This window comes from Phallusia mammillata, chromosome 2 (assembly GCF_965637545.1).
Source record: "Phallusia mammillata chromosome 2, kaPhaMamm4.hap1.1, whole genome shotgun sequence".
Lineage (NCBI taxonomy): Eukaryota > Metazoa > Chordata > Ascidiacea > Phlebobranchia > Ascidiidae > Phallusia > Phallusia mammillata.
In genome coordinates, this window is record NC_137253.1 from 14,109,237 (window position 1) to 14,126,351 (window position 17,115).

General features: G+C 37.2%; 2 protein-coding genes across 3 annotated transcripts; both read right to left on the reverse strand.

Moving 5' to 3' along the window:
* Positions 1 to 2,551: 2,551 nt before the first annotated feature.
* On the reverse strand, positions 2,552 to 7,110 carry LOC145212386 (prostaglandin reductase 1-like). Its single transcript, XM_080080491.1, has 10 exons — positions 6,847 to 7,110; positions 6,644 to 6,772; positions 4,574 to 4,619; positions 4,464 to 4,514; positions 4,232 to 4,402; positions 3,988 to 4,105; positions 3,778 to 3,933; positions 3,593 to 3,698; positions 3,122 to 3,240; positions 2,552 to 2,900 (listed from the first exon to the last, which is right to left on the reverse strand). Exons 2-10 carry the CDS (start codon positions 6,750 to 6,752, stop codon positions 2,790 to 2,792), a joined length of 987 nt encoding a protein of 328 aa, XP_079936617.1. The 5' UTR covers positions 6,753 to 6,772; positions 6,847 to 7,110; the 3' UTR covers positions 2,552 to 2,789.
* Positions 7,111 to 8,685: 1,575 nt separating this feature from the next.
* LOC145213774 (prostaglandin reductase 1-like) lies at positions 8,686 to 13,179 on the reverse strand. 2 transcript variants are annotated; one of them, XM_080082163.1, is made up of 10 exons: positions 13,017 to 13,179; positions 12,785 to 12,860; positions 12,512 to 12,557; positions 12,399 to 12,449; positions 12,164 to 12,334; positions 11,810 to 11,927; positions 10,631 to 10,786; positions 10,144 to 10,249; positions 9,064 to 9,182; positions 8,686 to 8,831 (listed from the first exon to the last, which is right to left on the reverse strand). In XM_080082163.1, exons 3-10 carry the CDS (start codon positions 12,550 to 12,552, stop codon positions 8,721 to 8,723), a joined length of 873 nt encoding a protein of 290 aa, XP_079938289.1. In that variant the 5' UTR covers positions 12,553 to 12,557; positions 12,785 to 12,860; positions 13,017 to 13,179; the 3' UTR covers positions 8,686 to 8,720. The 2 variants fall into 2 exon arrangements, with proteins under 2 accessions (XP_079938289.1, XP_079938288.1); XM_080082162.1 differs by lacking the exon at positions 13,017 to 13,179 and having other exon boundaries at positions 12,785 to 12,909.
* Between the last annotated feature and the right edge of the window lie 3,936 nt (positions 13,180 to 17,115).

Below are 17,115 nucleotides of genomic sequence, written 5' to 3' on the forward strand. Positions count from 1 at the left end.
TTATTGACAGTAATATGAAAAAAATCTGTCATTGAATTCCCCATAAGTCAAATAAATCAACTTTTTCGTTATTGTATTTTTCATGGCGCACCGTTTGAGAATCGATGATCTAATTAATACGTTAATGAACAAATCAGACCCAATGTGATAAACATAAGAGTGTCCAAAAAATTTCTGCCACGCTTTGCAATTCGCCCAGACACGGGCTTTGGACACGAATTTTAGGAGAGCTAGACTCAATATTTTAAGTTCTATAGTTATACGAACTAAAAGCTATTCGCATGTTGTAAGTTGACAATTGATGTTAAAAGCGATTGCGAAATTAGCGACTGATTAAAGCTTGTTGTTCCGATACATTATCAGCTTGCTGTTTTTTTGTTAGTGTTTAGTCGGCGTGTCCTAAATTATTTGTTCAATTTGCTTTACTCGATATTGCAGTTACAACGCAATTGTGCGGCAATATAAAACGGTTTTTGTCACAAATATTTCAGCTCTAAAAATGTATACATTAAGCATGCTTTGTGTGGACTCTGCAGCACGGTTTAAAGCTAATAAAAACATGTAATTTTACTGTTTAAAGCAGTTAATGGTCGCCTTGAGAATGCTTATATAATCTGATAAAGTGCCTTAAATTGTTAGAAAAGCCTATGTTTGGGAACAGAATGTAGTGGCAACGGAGCAACGAGCTTTTGTACCTGTCAGTTAAAGTATTGCCCACTGGAGCAAATGCTTTGTTGATGAACTAGTTTGAGATCATTGACCTATTTATAATCAGGTTACCGGTTTAACGGACGGTTTTGCTTATAAAAACACACAGATTTGAAATTGCACGTAAGCTGATCAACAAGCAATTTTTTGTTTGTTGGTGTTTTGTGAGCGATAACTTTGTTTGCGCAAATTCCAACGCTCACAAACTAAACCAAATTGTGTTTGCTTTATTTGTCTGTTCTACAATTGTCACCTCGTGTGTTTTATTTTAATTTGTTAGAGAAAAAACATCGACTGAATTAAAATCAACGTTTTTACGATACATGTTCAAAATTTTCATCTCGCATTAAAACTTTCACTTCTGTGTGGCACAAGGTAATAGTACTGGCATCAAAATAACTAATCCTAATCGTTAACTTCGTTTGATAAATTACCAATATTTATTGTTACAAGTGATATTTGTTGGGTATAATTTTTTTTTCAAAAAACAGAAAGTTATAAAAGTATATTTATGTCAAATCTGAACCAGTAACATTATACACGGATTTTAAAAGTAATTTAATCAAAAACATATGTAACTTAATTATGTATTATTTGTGATGCCACCCCAAACAGCTTGCGTTTACTCCGTTTTTCCTAGGTGATTGCATAAACCCTGTTCTAGCTCGTATGACAAATTACACTGATGATGGCAATATCGATCGTTGAAACGTCTGCACTAGGATAAGTTCTATTACACAAATTCTTTGGCAGTTATGTTTTTGATTTCACCGGAAAGTTTTGCCGCATATGGGCCGATGCAAATTTATGAAGCTTGAATTTAGTGTTAAATTTGTACTTATTTGGTCAAATACCTAATCTGATTGAAACCATTAGAAACGTGTCAATAATCAATAATTTATTCTATACCGGGTTTTCTGGAAAATGATTCCATGGTAGGGTGATAAAAGGCTAAAATTCTGGACACCAAAACAAAACAAAATTAACTTGTTCAATCGTCCTGAACCACGCATGCTTAACAGACGATTTCAGTTGAATATATGTATTGACGTAGCCATACATGAACAACATGATATCAGCAGTCCTATTCAAATAGAATAGTTCAACTGTTTTCACACTACCGATTTGCTTAACTTGGTGCTCGAATCGAAATGAATCCTGAATTTTGCCATATCCCGATTAAGCAATTTGCTGCGCTCTATAAACTTTTAATCAGAGCCAATTCGATATTTGCAATAAACATACTTTTTAAAACCTCACAAGTGTAGTTTTTGATTATATTTCGGTTTCAAATACCAATGACATTTGTGTATGTGTAAGCTTTGAAACGTGTCGTTGTAATTGTATTACAGAAATTTTATCGCGATAGATTCTTACCAGCAATTTAATCGCGATAATTTTATCGTGGTAATTTCTTGCAGCTGTTTAAGCCTGGTTATTTTATTGCAGCAATTTTATGGCAGAATTTTCATTTTGTTATCGGTCATTTCTTGCTTCCAACCAGGTCGCCAAGCATCTACATCTTTTGTTTGTAAATTACAGATTTAAACAAAAATATACTATTTTTCATTAGATCCCATATACTGGTATCTACAAGACGATATTTTTTCTAACATAATCTACAGATTGAACTAAACAATCATTTGCCTGTAGTAATATTTATCCTTATTTTACCGCCGCCAGTGTATACACTGTAATAAACATATTCACAAGCTCAAATGATCGTTGAATTTTTTTCCTCAACGTTTGGAACATTTTAAGAGACATATAGGCGCTCGCGGTGAATTATTTTGTGCTTTAAACGTGTTTTTTCATTTAATAGAACTTTCATAGCACACCGAAGTTGATATTTTTCTTACTTTATTTAACGACATTTTAGATGTAGTAGACATACAGCATGATAATGCGAAAGTTTGACTGCTTCACAAAAGATTATGGAACAAAACATGGACCCAATTTGCGTTTTAAACGTGATAAACGTAAACTTAAATATTTACTTATAGCGTAACTTATAATACACAACTTGTCTTACAAGGATAATCCGAAATGTTTTATTGGCCATGAGACAAACGCAAGTTGTTTTACAACTTGACGACCGCTTTGCCAATGTTCTCTCCTGTCAGCATTCCGATAAATGCCTTTGGAACATTCTCAAAACCCTCTGTGACGGTTTCTTGTATTTTGAGCTTTCCCTGGTAATAAACAAGGTTCATTCTACTGTGGTTTTGAAAAAATATATTGGAATTTTCATTTTCAATCTTTTGTCACAAAAGTGCATCTTGGTAAAATTAAAACTCGTCCCAAAACCGAAATGATTTCTGTGGAATTTAACGCCTAGACCTCAAACAAATAGGATATCCGAACTGTTTATTTGTTGCAAAATGCACAACTTTCATTAACTTATGTTTGATACCTCTGCAATCCATTGCGTCAAGTCCTTGATGCCGACAGGAAAGTCATCCTTAAACTGATCGACCATAAATCCTTGCATTGTCAGTTGTTTGGACACCATAGCGCCTTGGATCACATTAGCTGCAAGCGAAATTATATTAGTATCCTAAGGTGCACTGGATTGTGGTTGGTTGTTACTGGGAAGAGTACACGGTACTGTTACGCAATGACATTGAACAACCTAGTCTCCTAAGTACCCAACACAAATTTACAAGCTGGTCACAATGTCCACGCATTATTTACAGGTTGGCCACAGCGGTCATAGTGTTCGGGTGGTATTTACGTATAGCCTACCCTTACAAATCCATATCACCATTTGCGGCTTGTGTATATATGTGAGTATGCCGTTAGTATTATATATTTGATACCTACATAGCCTAAACAAGGGTCGAAAAGCAGGACTTTTTTACTTATGTGCTATATTTGTACTGACCTTTTGACACTTCTGTATCGTTGTAGGTGCTGATAGATCCACATACAGCAATTCGTCCATACCTATTCATTGCACCTAAAATATCGGAAGACAGTTGTCCCCCAACCTACACATAGGTAAATATAAGCCAGTCATGTCACGTTTTGGGTGTGCATATTATGCCTTTGACCATAATCTCTACTAACGTTATCAAAAAAGCAGTCGATCCCGTCTGGCGCGATTTTTGCAATCTCATCCTTCCATGACTTGGCAGTTTTGTAATTGAACACTGCGTCGAAGCCGATCGACTTGGCAAACTCGATTTTCTTGTCGGAACCGCAACATCCTACAACTTTACAACCCTACATAGAAATACAACATGAATACAGATAAATAATGTAACTTTCAGATTTTACCTTGATTTTGGCTATTTGTCCAACGAGGCTGCCAACTGCTCCTGCACATCCGTTTATCATTACAGTTTCGCCAGGTTTCGGCTTGCAGATATTCAGAAAACCAGTGTACGCTGTCAATCTGCAAAGAACACTCGACTTGTGTGGATATAGGTTCATTTATAACTTGAAGAGATTTTTGCGCATTTTCTAAACTGTTTATGCATTATTTAAAACTGTTGTGACACTTTGTAACATTTTTACTTACCCTGGCATACCGAGTGCTCCCACGGTAGCAGTCAGTGGCACTTTATCTGTCAACAGTTCGTCCACTTTATACCAGATTGTATCACCTTTGCTCTTGCGAACAGTTTGCCAGCCTCCAGTTTGCAAAACCAAACTGCCCACCGGATACTTCTTGCATTTACTTTTCAAAACTCTGGAAGTAATTAAGCAAGTAAACGAACAATCGTTAATGGCAGGTTACGTATGTAAGTTACTTTGCAGTCTGGAAACCGATGATTGGATCTGTTACCGATGCCTTGTGCGCTCTGAAACACACGAAAGCAATAGCATCTATCTTACAAAAATGAACAATATAATATTTTACCTGATAAAGGGATCAACGCTAATCACAACAGCTTCGGTCAGAATTTCTGCAAAATTACAAACACGTCAGTTGCCATCTGACATGTTTCGAAGGAATATATATTTTACTTAGTGGTGTACAAAGGCTTCGGTTTGCGGTATTTAATTAGGCGAATCAGTCATTTCTACGAAAACTAAATCGGTTAAATAACTTGTTGCGGTCCGGCCTTTTATACAGACAACTTAAAAGCGCAAAATGTTTTTGTCACCTGGGTACCACAGAATCTTTTAATTGTTTACCACAGATTTTTTAAACTGTGCAATAACTAACGCTGCATCAAATGACTATAACGCTGTGTAGATTTTTCGAGTATGGTTTGTTCATTTCAGGTAAAAAGATCAGTATTTCTTTTATAGGCTGGAAGCGACAAGAGGCTTACAACTCACACAACTAAAAATTTAACAAAACTGTCCGGTGTTTTATTATAACTGTTTGCTGGGCAGCAAACCTTTACGACAGAAGCATGTCAGAGCTACTAACACAAGAACTCGTATTACAGGTGTGTTAACTTCCGGTAGGTGGCGCAAGGGAAATATTTTAAATGCAGTTTACGTAATGGGAGTGTCCTGGGTTCGAACCCCGCGAAAAAAATGCTGACGGGGGCAGAAATGTGGCCGAATGGTCCGGCGCGTACAGACATAAAACCCTGATCGGGTTTCGTCCCCAGGAGTGTCCTGGGTCTGAAAAAAATGTTGACAGTTAGGGCTATTAGGGTTTGGTTATTTTTTTTAAATGACAAGAATACAGAATGTGAGTTATTTTACCTGTTTTTATGTATTGATTTCTGTGACTTAAAAATTTAACTATGAATGTAATGTTTAAGTTCAAAGATATAAAGGTTTGACACAATAAATGTCATAAAGATCTGTGTATCTTATTTGGCACATCTAAAGAAAGAATTCAGATTTTTGTCTGATTAGATCAGATTTGTATTATTGACAGCTAAAATAAATGTATAAATAGCCATCATCCAAAGTTGTAAATCATCAGAGGCTGCTATCCTATATGAACCAAAAGGTTCTGAAATGGTGAGAAATGATTTCACAAGATCTTTTGATTCATTTTATTTGTAAACACACCCACAATATGTCAACAAATTGCATGATATATATTAACTTGCAATAAACAAATGCTTTATTGTTGATAATGAAACATTCAAAATGGCTGCAATGTAGCTCAGGCTACATAGAATTTAACAATTATTGGCAATGCACTTAACGAAACAATATTAAAATACTGTTTTAAATATTGATGTAAAGTCACCAAACATGTAGGCAATAAAATAGCATGTAGCTTTTATAGGTATTACAAGTAGACCTTTTAACAGTAGAATAACAAGAAAATTATTGTAGCAAATTCTTTGAAATGCTGCATTCCAATTTTTAAATTTTCTTACATGAGTTGTTCAGAAAGTCCAACTATAACACCATAAGTTGAAGCCAAACAGGGTTTATCTATAAATGTGCAATAAAGTCTTTTTTCATTGGCTTCATTTGCCTAATCCTTTTTCAAATTAACAATTTTCCTTGTTTAATACCACCTATATACACTCTACAACAACTGAAAGGTGTGGAATTGTGATCTGTACAAATGTATCAGTAAGTAAACCAATCAACACCTTGAGCATTTAATTCTTCACAGCGGTATACCATGTATTTTCACCTTTTGTTGACTTTGTGTTGTAGACAGTTGTACGTATATATACATGTTGTTGTAAAATAAGTATAATGAAAGTTATCTGTAATATTGTAGTAGGAATGTTAAAAAATATATCTAGGGGTGCTGCCGCTCCCCAGCACCCTAGCGAGAGCTGCCCCTGCAAACCCTATATCCCAGTCTCAATGTTAATTTGAAAGACTGCGCTTTTTTTGTTGGCATCGGTGCATCACTAGTTTCACTTAGCTACAGGATCTTTAGACTGATTTAACTTAAATGTTAGAATTAATGTGTTATACATAGCATCATGTTTCTGTGCATCACAGTGAACTAAAGCAATCAAAAAATATAACAGTAAAACGAATGATTGCAAACCGTCATCTTGGATTTCTTCGTCTACTTCTTGTTCAACAACTTTGAAGTCGGACAGTTTTGGAAGTCCATGAAACTCCTGAGATTTGTAATATGCTCTAGATTTTACCATTTTGACCAAATTGGATATTTCTGTCACAAACAATGCAACATTTACAGAATAACACAATTTTAAGATGCAGCTATTCCCGAGAAAGAATATTTACCAGGCTTAAAAACTCAACTGATTTGCGTTCAAACTGATTGCCTGCCTATGCTAATCCTCTTTTATAGTTTGTGGAAATTCTGGCATACACGCAAAATGCAACTTCTACATTTAGCTTGAACCGCAAAAGTCAAACGCTGCGTAATGCCTAGCAAAGGCAAAACCTAACAGCATCACTCACAGCGACGAAATAAAGCGCACAAAGGTTTGGTTGGAACAAAATTACTTATATTGAGGTAAAAACTGCTGAGTCATTTACATCATGTGCTGAATCAATCACCTGATATGCTGAGTCATTTCCTTGTTAAGGTTGCCTTACTTTCTGCTCTTTTCTTCATACTCACCAAGTTTAACGTTAATGCACTAAAAATAGCATTTAGACTAATCCATAGTAAAGCTCGTGTTACAAGACACTATTCAAAAGGCATGGCATTGTAATGAACTGATCAGTACCGGGTGAAATAAAGCTAGACCTTGGTCATGGGTGATTAAAACCGTGTGTGTTTTTGCCTTTTTTTACCAGTTTTAGATGGATCGAAGTGTGCTTTGTGCGCGAACGGGCGCGAGAATAATAGATAATAGAAAGAAATACAGTTTCTGTTTGGGACGTTTCAACTCAGCCTACACTGCCTGGCCTGGAAAATCTACTTCCACCTTAACTTACATCAGACAAACCTTACGAATCAAAAGCGCAGTAAGCACTGACGCCTGTAACAATTGTGCAAATTTTGCAACAGTTGTTAACTAAATTAGCTCATCCAATTTCAAGGAAGTCAAACTGTGCAACAGTTTGATTTAACTGGTATACCGAATTATGTTAAACTTTGAACTACTTCCTTTTGCGGTTAGCCTAATTAAGATGTAGATGTGCTTCTATGAACTCTTAGTTATGTGCTGTTACCGTATGTTGTCCTGTGCTGTATCGAAATTTTATAAACTGCAACGCTGCTGTAATTTTCCACATAAGGTTTAGCCCAGCAGCAGCTTAGCCTAGGCTACTTGTAATTGCTTGCTTTACCGTAATGTGTTGTTTTCTAATGTCAATTTGTTAAAGTTATCAATATATCCTTACGACTTGTTTTGTTGTTTTATAACATTCTATTGAAGTAGAGCAATAATCAAGTTGATGTACAAAATGCCTGTCTATCGAGAGTGCCATGACATGTGACATTGGTTGACGAGCTAGAACAAGACTCTGGAAATAAAGACATAAGTAGCCGTATCCACCGCACGTAGCCTACTAGTGCCCCTTTTTGAACGATTTTGAACTCCTGCCATATTTTTTCATTATGTGTCAACAAAAAGCATTGCCGCGCAAATCAGTTTGTTCAGCGCCTACCGACGTTATATTACCCCAACATATGACTCACTTCCTACCCGATCCACACCGAACTGTTGTTTTAAATTTTTGTTTCATTTAAAAAAATTGGTTTAATGTGATTTATACGATTGTTCTGGCCGGGCTCTTTTTCGGTAAACTTTTTATCTGTGCAAAAAAATCAGAGCCAATATATTTGTGTAAAGCATAACTACGTTTCGACAAGTACTATTGTCATCGTCAGTAGTTGATGACTAGTAGCCTAGATCTGCTATCTCATTAGAGCAAGTTTAATGCACAAAGAAAGATAACGTTTAAATATAGCATATTAATGCAAATAGTTTTGACTGGGTTACCGAAAAGCGCTTTTGAGCAAAGACTCAGTTTAGTTGACAAATGTAATAAAAGCGAACTTAATTATTATGTAAATCTTTTTTACATTTTATTGTCTGCGGGAGATTCGGCAAAAAACAAAATTGTTTCCGTTATGTAAATAATAATACAAGATTTATACCAATAGGGCTGATTAAAATCACAAATCGGCCACGCAAGCTGTTTTACAACTTGACCACCGCTTTTCCAATGTTCTTCCCTGTCAGCATTCCGATAAAAGCCTGTGGAATATTTTCAAAGCCCTCTGTGACGGTTTCTTGTATTTTGAGCTTTCCCTGAAAAAAACAAAAAAACAAAAAAACAAAACAGGGTTTATTCAAACACAGAATTTTAAAAACAGGAAAACAGAAGTTCGATTTACCATGTTGCGTCACAAAAATACATTTTTTAAAAATAAAATCTCGTCACCAATACTAAAAATATTTGAATTAAAAATAGCACTTCACACACTAAGAACTTAACTGAAGTAAAACGCACAATGTTCTGGACTTATTTGTATTACAATACCTCTTGGATCCATTGCCCCAGATCCTTTAGAGCAGCAGGAAAGTCATCTTTAAACTGAGTGACGATAAATCCCTGCATTGTTAGTTGCTTGAACACCACATTGTATTGTACCACGCTAGCTGCAAGCAAAACATGTTTTTTGAGAATTAAGTGCAATCGCACATTCACAAACCATTTTATATTGTAGGGGTTGGATGAATAACATAGGTGTACGCTAAAAACTATACAGCCTGCCCTTGGATGCAGATAATACAGGAACTGTTGCTGTGCAAACAAAGTATACAAATAAGGGTTGGGTCAGTGACATGATCTTATACTTATAATGGGTAAACGCGATCCTGGCAAAAAACAGGTGAACACTAAATTCGTTGTATAAACTTACACCGTATGTCGAAACCATGAAGCGTTACTTTTCCTAAAAGTTGTTAAGTTTCATCACAAAGTTAAAAAGGGAAATTGTATAGTGCTTTGTACAAAGCCATACTATACACTAACGTTGTGCAAAGACACGAAGTCCGCTTATTGGCTATGATCACTGTGACCACCCAACCTGTAAAAACTATGTTTTAACCGCTGTTACCAAACGGTCGGCATCCTTACCCCAACCCATATCCCTGTCAGCATTTTTGCATAATTGTTCTTTCAAATAAGCATACACTCAAATAAATAGTTAAAAAAAAGATTGACAAGTTGGTCACAATGATCATAGCGGTCATAGTGGACAAATCCATATCACCATTGGCGACTTGTGTATGTCTTGTATGTGTGAGCAGGTTTTTTTTAAGGTTTGGTTTGGGTGACCGCTAAGTAGTTTTAAGAGACCGCAAGTGTTTCATTTAAATACCAAAAAATAGCCAAATCCAAATTTTGGGAAACCGCTGGAGAAATTTGGGGGACCGTTTCGGTCCCCCAAAACACCTTAAAAAAACACTGTGTGTGAGTATGCCGTTCCCATTGGTTCACATGAACGGGTTAGCGTTGGATTCAGTAACAAATGCGTATTTGATATAGCCAAAACAAGGATGGATAAGCAAGACTTTTCCATGGAAAAGTGCACCGATGTGCTATATTTGTACTGACCTTTTGACACTTCTGTATCGTTGTAGGTACTGATAGAACCACACGCAGCAATTCGTCCGTACATTTTCATTGCACCTAAAATATCGGAAGACAACTGTCCACCAACCTACACAAATATACATGCCAGTTAGTCATAATAAAACACGTACATGTGTATATACAATACTTGTACCTCAAATACAGAGTGTTTCTGCGTAAACAGGAACACACATTTATCGTAAGTTTAACCATTGTTCAAAAAATGCGGTGCTGCAGCCTGTATTTTTGCAAATTCTCGGCAGCGTTACAAATAATATTTCTACTGTTTTGCTACTAAAGCACAGAAAACTGTTTTTTTTCAAAAATTAATAAACAATAAATGCAGACTACATTTGAGATTTAAGTGTCAAAATTCAAAATTCTGTGTATTCTCAACAGGATAGTTCAAAGGCAAACTGGCTTTTTGGTGTGTCTTTGTCGTGTGAGAACAATTGGCATATTTACTAACGTTATCAAAGAAGCAGTCGATCCCGTCTGGCGCGATTTTTGCAATCTCATCCTTCCATGACTTGGCAGTTTTGTAATTGAACACAGCGTCGAAGCCGATCGACTTGGCAAACTCAACTTTCTTGTCGGAACCGCAACATCCCACAACTTTACAACCCTGCATAGAAATATTATCGTGAAAGTATTTGAGCGAATACAGTTGGTCAAAGTATAAAATTCAATAATATGTATGCAAAAAATATGCGTCGGCGGTTTGGGAATCCGGTAAGTGGCGCAACGGAGCATAGGCGTTTACAGTGACAATATTTGTTGAGTCAGCAAATTGCAAATCGCGGGTTCGAATCCTACCGCAAACTTTTTCTTGCCTAAGCCTTGTCATATGGTGGTGAATGTTTGGTGACCAGCTGATTGGGTATGGCGCCTCAAGTGGACCTGGCGAACTGTGATTTATACGTAAATATGACGTGATCGCTGGTCTGTATAAACGCTTCAGGGCTGATTCCAGTAATATGTTTATATTAAAATTGGTTAAGATTTGACGACTGGAAGTTTGTTTAATCTTTTAACGACGTTATGCACAGTCATGTGACACTTAAGAAACTACTTTATCGTCGTAAGCTGCCACAAGCAAAACAAACCATAAACTGTATTTTTTTTTGTTTGCTCGGGGTTTTTATAGGATAACTAAATTTAATGTAGAATTAGTTTTAGACACACAACTTTCGTATCCTCAGAAATGTGATGTGTCTATTCTGTTAATTTTTTTAAAGACTTAAATAATTTAAACTTACCACCGATTTTTAGGAAAAAACTAGATTAATTGAAACCAGTGATTAAACCTCGAACTTCCTGCCGCAGTGTAAGGTTCAGTTCAGCTAATTTGATTTGTCATCTAACAGCCGCAACCGACGAAAACAACACAATAGGGTAAGTACAAAAGCAGTTCGTAGATCCATAGGCTAAAATGTCGCTTAAAGCGGCAGAATCCATGCCATAGGATATAATACGACAGATTAAGGCCTGTGATTATTCAGAATTCGACAGTTTTAAGCGCCTAAAAGTACACGGTTTGGGTGAACTGTTAGGCTACATAACTTTCAACGCACTGTTGAATATTGGGTATCGCCACGCTTTCGCCTTTGAGTTAATGGCAAATATTAATTTTACAAGTAGATTTTACCTTGATTTTGGCTATTTGTCCAACGATGTTGCCAACTGCTCCTCCACATCCATTTATCATTACAGTATCACCCGGTTTCGGCTTGCAGATTTTCAGAAAACCGATGTACGCTGTCAATCTGCGAACAACGACGTTTTGTCGATACACCAAACCTTTTACACTTCATTGCGGATATGTTTACGTTGGTTTGATTTTAGCTTATTACCCAAACCCGTTTATATATCACGTTATCGGTGCTTATTTGTTCTTTGTAAGATTGTCAACTGATTTTAACCCGGAAATAAACATTTCCCAAACTTATTACCGTTGCTTTTGTATGTTTAAACATTGTTGTTACTTACCCGTGTTACTTACCCTGGCATACCGAGCGCCCCCACGGTAGCAGTCAGTGGCACTTTATCTGACAACAGTTCGTCCACTTTGTACCAGATTGTATCACCTTTGCTCTTGCGAACAGTTTGCCAGCCTCCGGTTTGCAAAACCAAACTGCCGACCGGGTACTTCTTGCATTTGCTTTTCAAAACTCTGCAGGTAATTAAACAAGTATATAAACACATTTTTTTAATAGCAGTTAAAGTATGTAAGTTACTTTGCAGTCTGGAAACCGATGATTGGATCTGCTACCGGTACATTGTACGCTCTGAAATATAATAGTTATATTTGAACACCTTACACCACGACCGGTACAAAACCTTTTTTTACCTGATGAAAGGATCAACGCTTATCACAACAGCCTCGGTCATAATTTCTGCAAAAACAAAAACACGCCAGCTGCCGACCTAAGCATAATTGGTCGGGCATGTTTCGAAAAACACTAATTTTCACGTACAATCATATTCAGACTGTTTTAATTCCAGCCCTAACCCCTTACCTATTTTTTAGAATTACCGTTCCAATACAAAAGAAGACTATTTATTTACTGCAGTAAACCAGAGCAAACAAAAGATATAGAAAGTAAAACGAATGATTGCAAACCGTCATCTTGGAGTTCTTCGTCTACTTCTTGTTCAACAACTTTGAAGTCGGACAGTTTTGGAAGTCCATGAAACTCCTGAGATTTATAATACACTCTAGATTTTACCATTTTGACGAAACTGGGTATTTCTGTCACAAACAATGCAATATTTGCAGAGTAACACAATGTTAATTTGCAGCTATTCATGAAACTTATAATATAACCGGTGTACAGACTATTAAAACTGATTACCTATAGATGCCTATTCTAATCCTCTTTTATAGTTTGTTGCATTTTGGCCTGCACGCAAAATGTGACTTCAACCTTTAGCTTGAACCGTAAACTTCGAATCTTGTGCAAGACTTACCAAAGGTGATATTAAATCTAACCTACAAATTAAACCTAACAATAACAACACAACATCACCCACAGCATCGAAATTGAGCGCACGAAGGTTTGGTTAAAATAAAATTACTGCTATTGTGATAAAACTGCTGTGACATTTACTTCATATGCTGCGAGTTATTTCCTTGTTTTGGTTGCTTTACTTTCTGCCCTTTTCTCAATATTCGCCAGGTTTAACGTTAACTTCCTTATATATATAATAATAGCATTTAGACCAGTGTTTCTCAACCTTTTCCCTTACCTCTCCTTATAGGTCTACATCAGGGGTGTCCAACTCGAAAGCACCGCCGTGCCAATCTAGGTTTTAAAATATACTCGCGTGCCAACGTTTGGTACTTTTTCCAAACCATGCCTTAAACGTCTTAACGGTAGAAAAAAATATGTTGTCAAATGCGAGTAAACTTGTTTATGATACTCCAGAAACCTTTTATAGCATACCATGTCGCTTAAAGCGCAGAATCCATAACATGGAATATAATACGACAGCATAAAGGCCCGGGATTATCCAGAATTCGACAGCATAAAGGCCCGGAATTATTCGACAGTTTCAAGCGCCTTAAAGCAGACAGATCGAGTCTAAAAACGACCAGTTTAATTAGTGGATTTGTGTAACCTTGATACTGATCATCTTTACTGAAGTTAGAATAAAGGCTAAAAAGAATCAATCGAATAATATTAATTGCCTGACAAATCCTAATGTTTACCATGTGAATGTGCAAAAACTTGCGTGCCATTTTCAAATGCTCTGCGTTCCACTTTTGGCACGCGTGCCACGTGTTGGACACCCCTGGTCTACATAATTTATGATGGCCGCCTTTCAATATGACAAAAATCAAAATGATTTTATTTCACGTACAATATCCATGTGATAATTAATGTTTTAGCGCTTAAAATGTAAAAAAAAATGCTACGGGTTAATTCAACATGATACAACTAACTGCATGCAGCGCACATTGCTTTCAACTTGGTACCAGGGATGGGTCAAAACTGCAATTGTTCTGCTTGGTGAATCACGCTCGGTGTATTGTGACGGTCACGCACCGCTCCCATTCACATGGTGTTTTTTACTGATTTTGAAGCCCCTATTTTACCTCCCAGGGCCGTATTTAAGTTGAAGAGGGGCCTTCTGCGTAACATGTGAGGCAAGCCAACGATAGGTGACACCAACGTTTTTCAAGTAACAACAACACTAACTGAAAACAAATTTGAGTGCACGTGATCCCGCTACCTGACATTTTTGGAAATAGTCACTATTATTCTTGTATTATATCCTACTTCCGTACGTCAGCAGTGAACAAATCACACGTTTAATTGTGATGTCAACAAAGCCGCCTGTTAAATTATTGTGTAATAAGCAAGCAATCGATTCGTAGTGCGATTTCGCAGTTAGTCTAACGCTCGGTTTAGGTGATACGAGCTCCGAGGCACCGAGTACTCGGGTTCTGACTCGGTTTGGCCAAGCACAAATCTGTTGCTTCCTGCAAATTTTGCTTTAAAAGCGCAGACAAGCCCCGACAAATGAGGCATTATTATTTGTACAAAATACATTGTGAGATCATCATTGAAATCACGTGGCAAAATAAAGTACCAATACAGTGAATACCAATCAAATTTACTTTTACCGGTCGCTTGAGAACGAAAATGACTCTTTTTGCCTATTTTTTTCGTTTCAACTGCTCTACTTTCTCCTAGCACCACCTCAGTCGCCCGATTATTCTCCACCGACCCCAAAATGATAACAAACGACCCCAGGGGGGCGCCGACGCCCCGTAAACAACTACTGACATAGACTAATCCATGATGGTGTCGCTATAGACACCACTCGAAGGACGTGCCAGACTTGCAACGAGCTATTCAGTACTGGGTGAAAGACAAAGCAAGACGTTGCTCACGCTTGGTTGAAACCGCATCCGCTTTTGCTCGGATGGGTTTGAAATAGCAATAATAGAATTACTGTTCTGTTTGGGACGTTACACTGCCTGGTCTGGTAAATCTACTAACACCGAATCAAAGACGCAATGAGCATTGGCGCAGTTTGTGCAAATTTTGCAACAGTTGTTAACCAACACTTAGTAACTGAAGCTTTCAGTGCACCTAAATCAATCCGTGTTTTTCGTGTTGCAATGTATTGTAAACAAATAATATCGATTTCGCCGATATAATGGCATCCTCAGTTCTAAGCAAGAAATAAAATAAAATAAAATAAAGTTATTTAGGCAATAAAAGATGTAAAAATAATAAAAAAGACTGCTACAAAGACAACACACAACTCGACAGTTAAATCAAACGTTAAAACGGATACAACATAACGACACGAAGAACAAAAAAGCGACGTGGTGGAAAAGGCGATAAGACAAACGCGTGACCGAAAAGTGCCTTCCGCAAGCAACCTGCAGAGTTGTTATCTAACCTGTGGCAGGATCATTTTTGCGACGTTTATAGTGACTTTGATTTTACCATACCACTTATCTTCACGTACGTCCAACATGCACATGGCAGGTTGTTCTAAAAATGTGACGCGAAAGCATTGTTCGATGCCTGGTCTTTTGTCTAGAAGCGTCGGGTGAAGTTGGTGATAATGGTGAAGCATTGCCGCCTGTTCTTTTGCACTGGAAAGATCACATGCTTTCCATATGGCTCTGTGCGCGTTCCATCTGGTTGAAAACTTGTTTTTCGTTTGTCCAACATAGTTTTCTTGACAAGTTGAGCATGTTGCCACATAAACTCCATAATTTTTGCACGTTAGGGTTTGCCGAAGTTTGAAAACTCGTTTGTTTGTCTTAAACGTGGTAGTGGGAAACACCATCGATTTATGATTTTTGAAGCAACCACATAAAGCGCAAGCTCCGCACGGTTTTGATGTTCCATTTTCTGTGGTAGTTAGCGCCAGGGCGATTTTCCGGTGGGTGGTCAACATGCCACCAAGAGTTAAGGGCCGTTTGTAAACTACTTTGGCATTAGGCTTTAGACCCTGATTTGCTTTAACCAGGTTGGGAAAACCTGTTGCCCAAACCACCGTTTGTGCGGTCTATATAGAGGGAGTCTGTCTTGGAACACGTTGATCCCATTTCGCAGCGAGGTTGATGACGTCGGTTGTCATCGTGTCAGAAAAATCTGATTTTCGGCACTTTTGGCGTAATCTTACAAGGCTACTGGTGTAGTCTGATGCACGTTCGTTTAATCTCCTCATTCGAGTAGCTTCAGAAACCACAATTGATTTGAAAATATGTGGCGGGTGGTGCGATAAACCGTTTAGATCAAGCCGGTTTGTAGCGGTTGGCTTTTGATGATCTGTAGTAAAGAAGCCTGGACTTTCGCTACAAGCAACATGAGAAACATCTAAGAACTCTAGTTTTTCACCTACGCAGGTGGTGTTTAAACATCGGAAGGTTAGTGCCAGATTTCTTGAGCCGAAAGATTTTAAAAGATGCGATTTCACACAATTTGTGTTTCTCTCGCCAAAAGATATCCAAATAATATCGTCAATAAAGTTGTTAACCAAATTAGCTCGTCAAATGTCAAGGAAGTCAAATGGTGCAACATTTTGATATAATTTAATAACCAAAATATGTTGACAATTTTGAATTGTTTCTGTCGCGGGTAATTAGGATGTAAATGTAACACTGTTGCTGCTGTAATTTGTCCCATCAGTTTTAGCCCAGTAGCAGCCGTCTAGTAATTGCTTGATTTACCGTGATGTAATTGTCGGCTAATGTAAATATGTAAAAGTTATCAATATATTCTGACGGCTTGTATTGTTTATTATAATATTCTATTGGAATAAGACAATAAACAAGCTGATGTTCGAAATGCATGTTTATCGAAACTAATGACTTTGATTGAACAGAAGGAACACGTCTCGTCCGCGAGCACAGAAACTGGTACGCTTGATACTTCAGTGATATGAACTATTTTGAGCTCATGTCGAAGCAAAAATGTATTCAAA